General features: G+C 46.3%; 1 protein-coding gene across 1 annotated transcript in view; it reads right to left on the bottom strand.

The window, feature by feature from the left end:
* Window positions 1-16,500, bottom strand: part of LOC130158949 (sodium/hydrogen exchanger 2-like) — a 31,789-nt gene extending 15,289 nt beyond the window's left edge. The window contains exons 1-5 of the mRNA XM_056360080.1: window positions 15,890-16,500; window positions 13,912-14,375; window positions 13,297-13,547; window positions 8,103-8,320; window positions 4,717-4,913 (exon numbers count right to left, since the gene is read on the bottom strand). Of these exons, the coding sequence (XP_056216055.1) occupies window positions 4,717-4,913; window positions 8,103-8,320; window positions 13,297-13,547; window positions 13,912-14,375; window positions 15,890-16,055 (1,296 nt within the window). The 5' untranslated portion in view covers window positions 16,056-16,500. The remainder of the gene's footprint in view (window positions 1-4,716; window positions 4,914-8,102; window positions 8,321-13,296; window positions 13,548-13,911; window positions 14,376-15,889) is intronic.
* Between the last annotated feature and the right edge of the window lie 316 nt (window positions 16,501-16,816).

The following is a 16,816-nucleotide window of genomic DNA, read 5'->3' as shown; positions in this document are numbered from 1 at the left end:
AGCCACAGCTTGTTTGCCAGAACAAGCCCTGGTGTCTGAGTGTCTCCCTCTGTTCCGTTTCATTAGCAAGATAAAAACCACAAAGCTTCAACAAGACTAGAAACTCTGTCCTCCCAGTTGTGAGCCAAACATTTTGTTTTCTCGTGGTAGTAGCCTGTCGACAGGAGCTCACATACAGGCTTCGGGATGGGGGTGGGCAGGGAGGGGAAACACTCTGCTCTCCTCATCTGGCATCGCACAGACCACAAAACATCAACCGCTAATTCCAAGGTCAGGCCTGCGGCTCGCTGTCGCCCGTGGCCCCCCAGCTGGAAAGGGGCTTGAAACCTTCAGAGTTCAAATGCCTGGAACAACGATAGCCCCGGCGACTTCACAGCACGCAGCCTCCACCAGCACCTGTCTGCTCACTTTTTGAGTATTATGTGTCACAGATCATTACTCCAGTGATCTTTGATGGCCAGCCGGTGGCTAAGTTTACTAATCAAAGTATCCACCTGGTGGGAAGGGTCAAGGGAAGAGTTTTAATGTCCTTTGAACCTCATGAGAGAACTTCTAAAATGCTGCTGTGGTGCATTTCTTAGCCCGACTTCAGTATGAAATGGCTTTTCTAGGACATGTTTACAGCAAAAACGATGGAGTAGTTGAAGTTTATGACTTCTGAATGTCACAAATGCTGGCAGAGAGGAGAGTTGAACACATTTTTAATTGCAGAAACAATTAATATGTCATTTTAATAGCTAATAGCAATAAAAAATGCATCACTATTCAGAGTAAACAACATAAAACCCACAACTTCAGAAATAACAGATATTAAAAAAATTAAGTAGAGACAATATAATTTGGTCTCTTGCCTTCACTGGATAATCAGCTGCATTTTAAAGTGGCACTTTGGAGTTTTGTGACCAGGACTCCCAAACTTAGAAACACCTCTGGCCCTTCCTGACCTTGGGAACGTTATGGGAATCCCACGAGTCATTTCAAGCCACAGGTGACTTCACAGCACACCTGTAGGTACCCTGTGATGCTCCTGTACCCACCAAGGATAACTCATCTGAAGTGCATCACCACACGCTGACGGCTCTGTGATGGCTCACAAAGTTTTTCTACCATCAGCAGACCAATAGCTGCTGAGTCAGTGTAGGCAGCAAACAACAACAACAAAACCTCTTCACAATTGTTGTATTTGCTAACAATTTCATGGAAGGGGTCAGAGGCCAGCAGGCTGAGAGAGCAAACTTCAAATGGAGAACATGGTATTTCATTTTTAAACCGCACTGAAAGGCGGAACAATGAGGGCTTTTTGTGACATTCCAGATGAGCCCACAGCTCCTTGGAGGACTTTCTGGTCTACATGGCACATATCCAGGCCTGCTTCGAAGTGCTGAGGACCTGACAATTGCTCAGTCAGCCTTCTCAAAGTTATTAACCAGGCTTGTTGTGGGAAGAGCCTTATGCAACCGAGTTAGAAAGGCCAAAGTAGATGAGTTTCCTGGGTTGTGTAATGCACCGATAGACCAAGGTGTACGGACAAGCCCAGCTGCTTCCACATCGGTCATTATTCTGTGCAGCGTGAGGCTTTTCAGACAGCGTGGTCAGGGTTTCCAAGAAAATGAAGTGGGTTTGTGCTCTGACAAGATGTCTTTGCTGGCCTTCATCAGCTTAAAAGGGCCCAAATCATCTCACCCAGGCTGTCCCTCCTGTCCTCACACTGAGACACCCCCCCCAAGTCTGTACTGGTATCACTGTGACTATAAAGAAAACTTACTGCGCAAAATAGCGACACTCCACTATCTACAGAAGTTATTTTGTAGTCAACATTTTGCTTGTCCTTTTCACCCAAAGTGCCCTGCACCATGAAAGATGCTGGGATGGGAAAGATGTCCACACTTCAACCCTGCATCCACCGATGGGCTGGAAGCAGTGACACAGGCTTCAGAAGCTGCAGGAATCATTTGCAAGCCCAGGTTTCTACAGGTCCCTCTTAATACCTGCTTCTGTTATATTTACCTATTTTTTCCTGTGCTGAGCTACAGCAACATCTTTCTGGTTCTGCTTTGAAGTAAGTTTACTCCCCCTGCCCCATCCTCAGGCACACACCACGCAGGTACCTGGAACCAGGTGAGAGCTGCCTCCAGAGATGCTGCGCTCCCACTGAATGGCTGAAGGTCAGGGGGTCGCCCCGCCGACACATACCCACGGGGGACCCTGTTTAACTCTCACCCTTTCGCACAGAGATGACATCATCAGTTGAGCTTTGAGGTGACACAAAAGCCCTTTCCCCAGTCCTGGGAAGGACTTTCCGAAGGCTCGGCAGAATGGAGCTGCTGCCTTAGAACAACCTTTGTCTGAGACTCAAGAGCGTCTCTGCATGAGCGGACGTGCCTAGTGACCCTATCTTTTCAATTTCTGACCCACATTTGCATCTTAAAACTTGTCAACCTCCACCTAAGTGTGCTCCCCCCACCCCGGCCCCTGCTCGCTCCTTTCAGCCTGAAAACAGTGCCCAGTTCAGCTGCCCTCAGGTCTCAGCTCCGAGCCCATCGGCACGTCACACTTGCTGACCATGTTTTGCAGCTCGTGGTGAGGGTTCGGTGGATGTGGGGATGCACAGCGTCAGCCCCAACCCTCCACATTGCCCGGGTACCCAACACCCCCCACCTGAGGGGTTCGGGGAGGCCACGTGGAAGGGATTTGCTCTTGAGGGTGATGCTCAGCCATGGGCCATGCGGCAGCTGTCACTGTGAGCTGCCGTCTCCCAAAGCCCCAGCAGCTGCTCTGCTCCCCCCATCCGAGGGCGGGAGGGCAGCCCCGGGTCCACAGCTCTGCGCGGACCTCACGCCCTGCCGCAGGAGCTCCCGGCAAGCTCTTCCGCACGGTGCCTTTCCCAGACCTCCATCCCACTTGCGTCAGCCCTACAGGGACCTCCTCTTAACTTTTTGGGATAGAGCACACCAGGCAGACATCAGCCTTGCTCACTTTGCAACCGGACAGCCCCAGTTTTTCCATCCTCTGCATCCTCCTTCGCATATGACAGCATTTGCCAGGTGAACTAAAAGGTGGATTTCAGGGAAGGGATCCTTGCCCCTACAGGCTCGCTGCTGGGCAGAGGGGAGGCACATCCACAGCCTCCAGCCCACCGGAGGAAGCACGGAGGCTTTCACCACTAGATGTCACAGCAATGCCGAGAGCTGCTGCCTGCTCCTCCCCAGCCCTGCAGCACAGGAACTCCTCACAACTCGGGTTCTCCCTCCTTTAGGCACAGCCTTTCCCCATCATACACCTGGAGGGTGCTAATTAAGAATCCGTGACAAAGGCACGTTAGTAAGGAGAGCAGTACCAGCAGCAGGCTGGCCAGCCTGGGACCCTGTCCGCTGTGTGACAGCAGGCAGGGGCAGATGTACCACCTCCCATGGGCTCCCCAGGAGCAGCCCAAGCTGCAGGTGCTCCTACAGCCTTCATATAGGATTGTGCTTTGCAAAACACACCCACGGCAAAAAACAGTCTTTAAAAAGAAAGGAAAAAAAAAAAAACAGGAAAAAAATAGTACATTCGTGCTTGAAACAATAAATCAAATATCTCTGAGCAACAGTGCTGTGAAGGTCCACCTCCCTCTCCTACCCTGGCAGATGAACACGTCCACAACCACTCCGTGATGTGGGCAGGTTGCACTCACTCACAGAAGTTTTCCCACTGGGTGGGAAACAACCCAAGAATCGCCAGGGCAGAAGGAGAAAGAAGGTAGACACAGGGCTTAGGGTTCCTTTATAAAAGAAAAGTTAGAGGCAAATAAATCAAATGTGCTATGACTTTATTTGCTTCTGATTTTCCTTGCCTGGTATAACAAGTCACACCCCCACATTTTTTTCTCCAGTTAAAGCAATCCCCTTCCTGCTGCATCATCATAAAATAACCGCAGCTGCTTTGCTGCATGAACTTAAAAACATCTCAGATGTATATATAAAGTATTTTGATGAACAACTAAGGACTGTTGTGGCTTCAGCTCTTGGATGCCCCAATAAAATGGAACTTCTCAGAAAACATTAGGAAGTCACTCCTTCAAAATTAGGTCCCTTTACATTGTCCCGTTTGTGAGCTACCAAAACTGAGATGACCAAACCATAAACCTCTTAAAATTCTTGCTGTCAATGTTCAGAGGGTTTGGAGTGTTTCCAGTCATCCTCCACCTTCTCACCTTTGGGATCAGCAAAACTGACCTTCATTACTGCACGGCTCAGGTGGCATTTCAGTTCATGACAAGATCTACAATAAAAATTAGTTCTTACCTTGCTCAAAGAGCAAACTAGTTGTAGAGATTGGTTTGCATTGGCTTTGCTCTCCCATAGAACACGCAGAAGCACTACAGCACTACTCCAGAGAGGAAACCTATGCCAGCAACATCCTTCACTGTTTTCACCACTGCTACCCCAATACGGGTGGACCAGATCAAAGATGGGACAAGTTATCATGGAAAATGATACAGCACACGTTCTAAGTCAACAACTGCTAGCCAGCCTCATGAATGTGTGACACATTCTCACACTTCTGCCTCTTTCAGTAATAATTTTAGATTTTTACATGCCTAGCCACTCAACGGAGGGAAAGTTTTAATGACTGGTAAACCCTAATATCCATCTAATGGCTTAGTACCAGTTATTTGTCTGGAAAATAAGTCACTCTCATTCTTTACATCTCCTGGTGACACCGAGATTGTTTTACCTGTACAAACACAGTGAAGAGGATGACAACAGTTGTCGCTGCAATGAAAAGCTTCTTTCTGTGAAAGTCGGGGAGCAAGAAAACCAAAGAGAAACAAATAGCTCCTCGGAGACCCCCGTAGGCGATAATGAATTGGTCCTTGCTGGTGATGGTGTTCACATTAAATCTGTTCACAAAGAAAGTCAGCACAAGAACCCCTGAAAAGCAGGAAAGAAGATGGGAGCACATCAAACAAAAGGAGCAATTTGATAAAACTCAATCCTATGATGTATTTCACAGTGAAACATCACTGAAATGGTAAACACGGTCACAAGGAACCAGGGCCCAAAGTGGAAAGTTCCCAACATCCCACTGGAAAAGGGCTTTGCTTCCAGCCTGGTCCAAAAGGTTTGCATGTGGTTTGTCCAGATAAAAATTAATCCCCAACACATTTCTGATTTGGGGGATTGCAAACACCATTGAATGGCCACAGTTCTGGGGGTTTGTACGACTGTAAGTATTTAGGTAGCACATATTGTAGCAAATTCTCCTGGTTTTTAACTCAGCCTTGTGCTTACTACAGTCCGGCTGGGAAACCAGAGTGTCTTTCGGGACTCAGCTCCACAGGGGTGTTTGTGTCATCCTGCTCCCATGACCGTGGGTCCCCAGAACACACCGTCCACCTGGTGACTCGGTGTTAAGCGTCAGCTAAATGCTGAACAAACAAGAACTACTGGCAACAGAGGATGTATGAGCACATTTATTTTGATGGTAATTAATTAAGGTTTATAGGGCCATTCTATGGTCATGTGTCAGCTGAAACTTTACCCATATAATGATACGGCGCCAGATCCTCAGAACCTAATTGAAATATTAATTGATTTATTCTAATTGGTGATAACAAACTATTTGATTGCTTGGGTTAAAAATGCTCTCGAGGCAAACCATCAGCAACAGCTTAGCCACAGGTTACCCTCCGATTTCCAAAAGTTTCTAAGCAGCAGCTTGGATAAGTAGCTATATTCTGCCTGCATTAATGATGTTTCTTCACAAATCTTTCACTCAAAGATTTACACTGTGCAAATTTAAGACTGCGCAAGGTGACATGGCAATTGATGTAAATTATAGTCATTTGCAAATACATAAACAGATGCAGAAAGGTACAAAAAGTCAGGCCATAAATCAGTAAGCCATGATCTTAATACCAATGGATACAATAAACATCTTCTTTCCTGAAGATATACGGCTGTTTTGAGAACTGATGACACAGGCCGTCACTGACTTTTGCTAGGAACCAGCTGGATCCACATCACTATGGTTTTTCTAAAGGGTGTTTGTAAAACAGTGCACTTGTACGTATCCAACATCTTCCCACACACATACAACTAAAAATATCTGAACTCTGACTGCATGTCAGTGCAGTTTGAAGAAAACAAAAAGCCAGCGCTGTTTAGGAATAGGGAACTCACTAATCGAACCTTGCAACACCTTCCCCAGCTCTGGAGCTCTGTGGAAAGGGCGCCCAGACCAGCAGGCATGAAGTACTTCAGTGTCAAGGTTCTTTGTAACTTAAGAACAAATAAATACGTTAAATAAAGCATACCTCAGATCACATCTGCGGCTATGGTAAAGCTCACACAGTGCCAAGGATTTAAAGGAACAAAATTTACAGGATCTGATATCCTGGCCTTTGTCTTAATTTAATCCTTCCTCATAAATTATTATTAGCATGCCCTAAACTAATTCAAGACCAGTTTGCTCCAAGAAATTACATACAATTAATCATTTTGAGCAGATTATATCTTCTTCTAGAGAGATACCTTCAGAAAGAGCAGAAGGAAGCCTCGTCGGTGCTTGGATAACAGTTGAATGTTAGTGCTGTCATGCAATTAATGTATTTTGCTTTTTAGATGATCTCTCTGATATCAGAGTAATTCCAGTCCCCAGGCTTCAGCAAAATCATTTCTTGTTTGAGAGGAGAGGGAGAATCCAACCAAGGACCGGGGCACAGCTGACACCCAACCCCAGCACCATCATCACAAGAGTCCCCCATTCCTGCAAGCAAACTCCCTGGGCACCTCCCAGCTCTGGACCAGTGCCTCCAGCAGCTCCAGAGCTGCTGGGCACGTCGAGCAGGTAGGGCTCTCCTCCCAAGCACCATCTCCAAGGCAGGCGTTTCCCAGCCCGGCTTCATGCAGCACCCTGCCCCGCTCGCATCCTCCCGGCATGCTTACAGCTCTCCAGGAAGGCGCTGCAGAAAAGGCACAACTTACTCGGCATCAGCTGTGCAAGACTATCTTCAGCCCTGGTTTGTGTATTCTCATTTAATTTAAGGGGAATTTTGAATGGAAAGAGTGGTTTCTTTCCTGGCTGCAGTGCTGAGCCCTGCGCTAATAATGTGCTGCATAATTAGAGGATGCAATCAGAAGAGCAGCGTTTGGAGAGCTGCAGCAGTCTGGTTGCACTTTCATAATGTTACTGTGTTCCTTATGTCTTGCAATAAAGACATTTTGAACTAGAAAAAGTCAGACTCACTCAGAACTTGTTTCATTGAGCAAGTCATTTAAGAGCAAACCACTTAATCATAACAAAACATTAAAATGTACACATAACTGACTAATAAGCATGTTTCCAAGCATGTTTATGGTGCAGTTACTAAAACAAACCCTGGCCTGTATTACCAGCTAATGAAACCCATTCCGCTATGTGTTGCTAATCACGGCCTGGCCTATTTAAGCAATTTCTCGAAATGTCTATCAAATTTGAGTTCACTCTCTTTGTGGTTCATAAACATAAATCCCGTTGAATACTTTTAGCTCTCAAATTCTTTGCCAAAATGCGAGCTCTGTTCCATTTGCAGACACAGTTAATATACACAACCATCCATAACTGAGGAGCTAGGCACTCCACTCCGCACCCATATAGGTGACAGTAACTGCACAATGTTAGAGGCACTGGAGAATCAGCCTCTCGGAACACTAAACCAACTGGTACAACTGGGGACAATGGGAGAACACTGCACCTGGTGTTCTAGTCGTTTACAATGAATGAAATCAGGATCCCAGAGTATTCCGGGACCAGGACTCAGATTTTCATTGTAACTCATCTCAAGAAGGTTATCGTTAGCCATAATTATCAGAGGAGTATTTTCATGCATAGCTCTCTTCCTCTTGAGAGATAGATATAGATATATATACATATACACATATATATACATTCACACAAAAACCTTGGTCACTTTTTTACCATGAGGCTGGTCAAGGGCTGCAGTAGGTTTCCCGGGGAGGTTGTTGAGTCTCCAGTCATGGAGATACTCAAAAGCCATCTGGACACAGTCCTGCCTAGCTGACACCCTGCTTAAGGGTTATAGATATAAAAAAAAAATAAAATCTGTAATTTCACCATACCTAGCGCTCTCCAAATGAGACAGAAAATGACAGTGAAGCAAATGTATGGCCAGTTCCACTCGTGATTTTCTCCAATGGTGGAAACTCCAAGAAAGATGAAGATGAGGGTATCGCTGACACTGCTCCACATCTTCATGAAGTATTTGACTGTGGTGTGAGACTTCAGAGAGATGTTGGCCTCCACGTAACGTTTCATGCCCATGGCACAAGCAATGATGCTGAGAAAATGAAAACAAAACAATAAAATTGACACATTGTTATTTATTTAAAAACAAATCGGCTTCGTCAGGTCTTAGGTATTTGCAGGTGCTTCAATTCCTACATCAGCCCAATGGTATCAGGAGGACCACCAGGATGATAAGATACTATGCAGGTCGACCAGACTGTCTGAATCTGATTTTTAACAGATAAACAACTTGCCGTCTATTGCGCTTATTATAGCTACACAGCCATACCTACAATTAACTGCACCCAGCTCTTCCCATCACAACAACCTATTTTCAGCCCTTTAACTCCAACCACCTGGGCTGAAGAGTTTCATGCTTAGCAGTCCCCATCCCCTGTTTTGCCTGGCTGAAAGACATTCGAGGGAACGGGAGAGTTGTTTCTCAGCATGAGACGTGTAAATAGGACTCCTGTGAGTTTGGATGGTGTCTGGTCACTACAACAGATTCTTGCAGGACTCTGGATCAGCATAGTCTAAGAGCAGCCCCAGTGCTGTACCCTTCACACAAGGGACCGAACCCAGTCTAAAGCTGGAGAAACTCACGACATAGCTCACGCTGTGTATTTCTAAGCCTGACGGGGCTGGCACAGTAGGTTATTTGGGCACAGCTAGGAAGCCATCGACTCCACGCAACCCACAGACAATAAAACACTAAAGCACACTCACAAGGCTGCACAACGAGCCAAGAAATGCTGTTGCTATAGTCGGAACATCTGACCTCCTCAGGTATTGAATATCCAAGGTCAATTCAGAAGTGTGCAGCACCAATTAAAACTTCTGCCTTGCAATTTTTCATGGATAATTGGTTCTTCAAGTTGCAGGGTATATGTGGTTAGCCTAATCCATCAGCTTTTCAAATAAATACATTATCAGGCCAGCAGTTTTAAAAGGTCAAAACAATTGAGCACTCAAAGAGCCAAAGTTCCATTTTTTTTTATGTTTTTACCTGGACAGCAACATTTTGTTCTAAATATTTTACCAGCGACAGAAAAGCAGTTTTAAGTTTCTGAGACCTGATTTCCATTGGTATTTGGTAACGCCATCCACACAGTTTTATCACATCAAAAATTCCTTTCACATGGGACACAGCGGTTTCTCTTCATATCACATCAAGCGCAGACAAGGCCACAGAAGATCCTTGGCTTGCAGAACTGCACCTGGGTCTGGCAGACTGGCTTTAAACACCAGCTTTAACCTAAAGCTACAAAGCTGTGACCAGGACAGGTAAGTGACCCATATAGATGCAAATAGGTGTTAGGATAGGTGGTGGCCTCTGCACCACATCATCCATAACATATCCTCTCAGCTAAGAGCCGGTCAGAAAAGAGCCACGCGACTACTGCTTTGCAGCAAACCCATCACATTTAACCGCAGAATTTCACAAAGGAGATTCTTTGCATTTTGGGGGTTGTGATGGAAAAAAAACAGGGTTGCCCCCTGGCAAGCCTGCAGATGGGCAGAGCTGCCTGTGCTCTGGTTAGAATCAGAGCATCACAGACTGGTTTGGGCTGGGAGGGAGCTGACAGCCCCCCGAGCCCCAACCCCCGCCAGGGGCAGGGACACCTCCCACCAGCCCAGGTTGCCCCCAGCCCCGTCCAGCCTGGCCCTGAGCACCCCCAGGGACGGGGCACCCACAGCTGCTCTGGGCAGCCTCTGCCAGCGCCGCCCTCACGGGGAAGAATTTCTTCCCAACATCTGCCCTAAGTCTGCCCTCAGTCAGCTTAGAGCCATTCCCCCCCGCCCTGTCACTGCACCCCCCCGTACAAAGCCCCTCCCCAGCTTTTCTTTCTGGATGTGGTTTTATGAACTGTATGAAACCAAAGACCCCGATTCTCTCCTCCACAGCTATGTATTTATTTTGGGAAGATGCTGTCGTCCACTGCATTGCTGCTCCTCACCTGCACGGCCGCTACCTGACGCGGAGTGAGGGCCACTTGCCCTCTGGCTCAGCAGCGAGCCCCCAGCTCACCCTCACCGCCACTCAGCACCCACCGCTGGGCCCAGGCAGCGGAACGGGCAGCAGCGACATTCATTTCTGCTGTACTTAAAGCACTAAGCAAATCAGCAACACTATTACGGGAAAATACTTATCAGATATTTGGTTGGGAAAATAATTAAGAAATTAGAAGGAAAATAAAATCTTTTTTCAAATGAATATCCACTTCTGCCCACTGTGAGTTACTGATTACTGGGCTTTGCATCCAAACAAAAAAAATCCCCAATATGCATGCAACACATTTCTATATCTATCACTTAAAAGTAATTGTTATTTGGTTTTCCTCATTACTGTGAAAACACACCATACTTTTTTTGAAGGAGAAACATCTGGATTTGCCTGAAATTAAAACTGGGCTCCAGGAAGAGGACTTGTACTAAAGGTGCAGGACACGAAAGGTCAGACTCAGGAAAGCCACGGTAACCCTGCTGGGGAAAGAGACCCCGCTTTATCCAGCAGCATGAGTCCAAGACTCAAATCCATTTTTCACCTAATGCTGTGTGAGTTCACATCTTTCACCTCCTAAAAAAATGTACCAATACTTAAAAATATTCTGAAATCAGTCGTTTTTGATTTACCCTTTTTTGACTGATCCACTTTGCTTAAAGCACTGAGCTAGAAAGAGTAACATGGATTGAACCACAGGCTAAAAAGAAAATAATGAATTCTGTTTCTGTGCTGGCCTCAATAAATAGTGGGTAAAATAGTTCTACCTAGGAACAAAGCAGCCCAACAAATGTTTATGGTCAAGTGAATTCCAGAGCCCTGGTTTGGGAACACTTACCAGAGAATGGATATGGGCTCACTCCGGATTCACGGAGAAGGTATAAACTTGACCTGTCCTGCCACAGCTTCAAAGATGGACACTGCTACGGGGGCAGGGCAGGGGCATCAAACTAAAAACATTTGCAGAATTGTTTAGCGGATTGGGTTGCATTCACAGATTATTTTTTTCTTTGACTACATAGAATTGATTTTTTGGCAATCATATTATTTTTCAAAGAAACAAACTGCCAAGATCTGCTTCTTATAATATAGTATTCCCTGGTCACAAATGAATGAATTGTTTGAAATCAAGATATATGAAAGAGGCATTTATAATGTGGCAATTATAAGGCCAGCGGTGCAGGATTCAGCTGCCTTTGCAATTGTTTTGCTTTAGAAACAATGCATTATTCAAAAGAATGGAAAATGGGTTCCATAATGGGTACAGTAGATTGTGATTGATAGGAGGAGACACCATTAGGATTGAATGTTTTCTGCTCTGTGATGATTATGCAGCATATTTATTTCACTGTTCTGACTTACATCCCTATAAATAGGCTTTCTCTCACCTATTCCCAGAGCTAGAATTGTTTTCAGTAATGCTAGGATATTGCTTCCATTAACCATTCAAGGAAAAAAAATCTGCAAGATATAGGAATGGTTTATATCCAAAGCAGTATCATTAGTTTAAAAATAGATCTTCCAGATACTCTGTGTCTAGTGATACCCAACAGAACAATCAAGATAAAAAGAAAATTAAAAAAAAAAAAAGGTCAGATTTATAGTTGTTTCCACTGTAGCTATCAATGCAGTCTAAGTGCACTTTACAGTCTTTTGGGAAATATTAAATAGCTCGTTGTGATCCTCAGCCCCAGCTGACTGAAGTTCAGGTAGGAGAACCAAATGCAACAGATACCAGCCCACAGAAACCAGGACTGAATTGCTCTGGTTTTCGTCTGTCTCTGCTTTCCCAGGTGAGCTTTCTTTGACCATTAGGATTATTGCATTTATTTTTTTCTCAGCACCTGCTCTGCAAGCGAAATGCACGACGAGGTAAGCACGAGGTTCAATTGCATCCCTTAAAAGTGAAGGATCTGACCCAAAATTACTCGTTTTATCAAGAGACCTCCCCAATAAAAAGAAAAATAAATTAACTGTATTGTCTATAAACGACCATTTATGAAAGACTGAATTTACAGAAACAAGTCGTTTGGCTTCACGACCGGAGAAGCTGCCGGGGAGCGGGCGTGGGGCTGGGCTGTGGACAGGGGGTCCCCGTGCACCCCGCGTGCTGCCCTTGCTGCATGGCAGCTCACGGAGACACCCGCCGCACTCTGAAGCCCTTTGGAGACTGAAGAGCGTATGGGGCCGGCTGCGCTGTAGGAAGCTGCAAGCAGTTTGGTTTAGCACCTTTGAAGCCTCTGAGAACCGTGGCTGAAGCAGATTTCCAAGTGGAGATCGAGAGGACGGGTGACACTGTCACTCAGGGGACCAAACTCCAGAGCTGCACCTGAACTGCGGCAGTAAGTCAGACTCTTCAAAGCAGAGGTTTCCTCACAGCCTCCACTCCCAAACAGCAGGAGTATGGCCAGGCTTTTGGCTCTGTAGGGGATACACAGCTCCCACCCCATGACTCGCTTTGCTCAGTCCCCACCTCTGGGGCCACCACCCAGAGCCAGCTGGTGGGGAGGGGTGCGGATGGGGACGGGGGACACCAAAACAGACGTGTTGTACACTGAGACCAAACCCTTCCAAGGAGTTGTTTAAATACTTCTTGTAGCTCTTCAAATCTTGGTTTTGACTAGGCAATGTGTGGACAATAACAAAACATGCCAAGAAAGCTTCGCCTGGCTCTGCCAAATCTACTAGACACCTCACTGCTTGGATGTCCGAGGTTTCCAAACAGAAACCATGGAGCTCAAAGAAGCATTCCTCAACAGCCTCCATAAGCTGACCAGCCATGGGAAGCTTGCCCAGTGGCAGTCATCTGCATGGCTTGTGACTTGCAGCTACTGCCACTGACGTGTAACTGCAATGTGTGCAACGGGGTTACAGCTCTCTGCTCCTCCACAGGCTTTTGGACTCGCTCCTCACTGCCGTACACAGGTTTCCAACTAAGCAAACTTACTTTAAAACTTTTACAATACTTTTCAGTACATACAGCCAGAAAGCTTTCCTGGACAGGTGAGATGCTGGGACATACTTACGCCACGATCCCCGAAAGGTGGAACATCTCGGCAGTGAGGTAGGAAAGATAGCTGTACAGGAAGACAAAGAGCGGTTCGATGACCCGGATATCCTTGGTGAACCGCGTGGTAAAGGCGGCGGTCATCCCAAAAGTAAGACCTACTAACACTCCTCCTAGTCCGACCACAAAGAATTTTCCAACTCCAGCAAAAACATCCACACTTTTGATGGTTGGCATTTCACAGAAAGATCGAAATAGCTTGTAGAGCACCTGGATGAAAAACAAGAGACAAACAGCCGTCACCAAGTTACTCACTAGACACGGCCATATGTAGCTATGACTAAAATACACTGCTGGGATGGATTTCTGCCAGCCAAGGGTCAGCATCCTTCTCTGGAGGTCAGGCTCCTACCAGGGGAGTGCTATAGCACTTCTGCCTCAAGACATACCGTTGAAGAGATGTTCACCTGAAAGCTTCTCAGGACCCGAGGCCAGAGAAGTGGGCCAGGAGTCCTCTGCTAGAAGAGGCTCTTGATGCCTTTGTTCTCCCTCTGCAGATCCCACATCCCACCTCTTGGCACCTGCCCATCTTCCCTCTAGACATTAAATACTCATAATAAAAGCTAGTCCTTACCACCGTCACCGCATCGTTCAGGAGCGATTCGCCGAAGACCAAAATGTGTAGCTTTTCGTTGACGTGTATCTCCTCAAAGACGGCTAACACAGCCACGGGGTCCACAGCGGCGATCAGGCTGCCGAACAGGAGGTTGTGGAGCAGTGACACGTCCTGCAGGCGAAACGCCTTCACCTGGCAGATCCCGTACAGGGAAAAGCCGATCCCAAACACGTTCCATATCGTCCCCACCACCGCGTACAGGAGGATAGTGCCGATGTTCTCAAAAAAGGGACGGCTGGGCATGAAGTAACCTGCGTCAAGCACGATGGGTGGTAGAAGGTAAAGGAAAAAGATATCGCTGTCCATAACGGGCGGTGACTTGTCATTTAAGCCATAGATGATTCCCCCCATGATGAGTCCTACGAATATCAATAAACAGCTTTCGGGAACAACAGAAGGCAGCTTGTTATAGAGATGGAACCCTGGAAGGGGAGGGATAAATAAAAAAAATGTATTATCTCACCAGCCCAAACTGGCTAAAGAGCACCAACCACTCCTGGTCGGGGCGAGGAAGACCCCCACGCTCCCGCCCCCATCGGGCTCCGCTCAGAGCACCAGTAACAAACACACGCAATTAAGGTGGAGTCACTCAATCAGATATCAGCTAGAAACATCTGAAAAAGGACTGAAAAGACCAAACTGTTGGTTCAGACTGCTTTTCACCATAGCATAAGGTTAGAGATATATTTTTTAGGTAATACACATATAGAAAAAGGAAATAATCTGCACAAATAAAAAAAGTGGAATTACCTACAATGTAATCTGGTTCACAGGCTACCTTCAGCACTAACATAAAGAGCAACTGCTCATTTGAAACACAACACAGATTCCTTCCACACATTAAGAAAAAAAACAACACAAGAAGCATTCCTATTAATTATAAATGGTGCACTTTATAATCTTAATATTATTTAATCATTAAAACTTAAAGCTAAAGGCAACACTGAAAAATGTCCAATCAAGCCAGCCTTGTGCAATGCCCAACGTTAGAGAGAAATGCTGAAATGCTGACAACCACCAAAGTACTCAAGGTGATTATTAAAAGTAATTGAAACAAATGAAACTGGAACAGAAATAATAAGGGGGGGGCGGGGAATAATCTGTGATCATTAATTATTATTATTTCTTCAGGCATGTTAACAGAATTGGGATCTCATCATAAAAGATGAAGAACAGCAAAATAAAAAGACAATTTCCATCTGAAAGAAAATTTTTATCTGACTGAATCTGAGAGGCTTCTCCCTTCTGAGGAAAAAAAATAAAGAAAAAAATGCTGTAAAATAACTTTTATAGCTGTAATTTAACAGAAGTGAACACAATTCCTGGGTGGCGGGGGGAGAATATATAATTTTGACTTTCCTATGCCCAGTTTTGCAAAGAAAAAAAAAAAAAGGTCCAAGTTATACAAAATATCCTTTCTTAGGTGTTGTTGCACAGATAACCTCCGCGATGCAAAGGGATTTTATTTTAGGCTGTATAACACCCTGCACACGGACTGAATTACTCCTTGCAGCTGGCCAGGCACAGGACCCTTTTATAAGAACAAGGAGGATTCATTTTAAGATGAAGATGTCAGTGGACAACCTGCATGGAGCATAGCTGGCAAGCTCATCGAGATGGAAGCACACCTGGGCACGTGCTGCACTTAAATAAAATCCCTTCTCCTGGAAAGCCTAATATTTTTTGTACTAACAGAACAGCATGCAGAGGCATGAACTCCTAGACGGGAAACCACCATTTCCAACGTTGCATTCCAAAAATGCAACCGGGTAGTTATTTTCCATGCGTGCAGTAAGTTTTACACACAGTATGTGTATCCTTAGGACTTGGCACGTTCTCTCAGGCTCCAAGATTGGAGAAGAGGTGACACAAAGGCCACCCCACCCCTGCCCACCCCATCCCCACAGAGACCCCCATCCCTCTCAAGGTACCTCACCTATTTTGGCCAAGGATGCAAGCATGATCCAGAGCGTGATTTCAAAGGGGACTTGGACATGCTGATAATCCAGAGAGAAAAACGCGTGCTTTGAGGATTCGTTGCCCTGCACTTCCTCGGCAGCCCAGCTGACGTTCTCCAGGATCACATCCTCTAGCAGCGACATCGGTGGGGAGCCCTGCAGGGCTCTGACCCTGGTGGCTTGGAGGATGGAGGAGAGCAGGGACCCAGCTAGGACAGCAGCTGCAGTTTGGCACCTTGGCCCCAGCCCCTCCGTTTGCCCTGGAAGCTGTCTGCCAGGGGATTTGGCAACTGGCTTCTCCCGGCCGTTGGCTCTCGCTGCTGCAGGCAAGTGGTTGGGAGCGCTGCTGGGGACACCGGAGCTCGGCTCGCCCTCGATGTGCGGGTCACTGCAAAGAGAGGAGCAACTGCTCCGCCTCACGCTGACTCCCCTCCCTGGTCCGTTAGTTTCCAGCTAGGAGACTGTGCTGGAGAATCACACCCTTTGGCACCGTGTGAGCAAACGTGTGGAGGTTCCTCCTGCAGATGCTTCCCTGAAGGAGCAGCTTGTGTGCCCTTAGCCAAATCGCACGTCTACGCATGCTTGAGAAAGAGACAAGTTGCATTTTAGTCCTAACTCGTGGCATATTTAGGCTTGTGGTCTAAATCCTTCTTGGAGGGGGCAAAAAAAAAAAAAAAAAAACACTAAAAAATCCTTCATCGCTGCTAGAGCAGCCAGGTTTGATGGAACAGGTCCCACATAACACAGCCCCATCCAGAAACGGCCTCACCTTCCAGTGGACTTCACTGGGCTTCTCCAGTGCCCACAGATACCACATGACAGCAACATTACTGAGAGCTACAGTTTCCGTTTGGTAAATCAAGCAAAGCTTTTTTACACCAAACACAGAGCGGTAATGCTGCGCT

Source organism: Falco biarmicus, chromosome 14 (genome assembly GCF_023638135.1).
Source record: "Falco biarmicus isolate bFalBia1 chromosome 14, bFalBia1.pri, whole genome shotgun sequence".
Classification (NCBI taxonomy): domain Eukaryota; kingdom Metazoa; phylum Chordata; class Aves; order Falconiformes; family Falconidae; genus Falco; species Falco biarmicus.
Note: the sequence above shows the minus strand (reverse complement) of the source record. Positions and strands in the feature narration are given on the sequence as shown.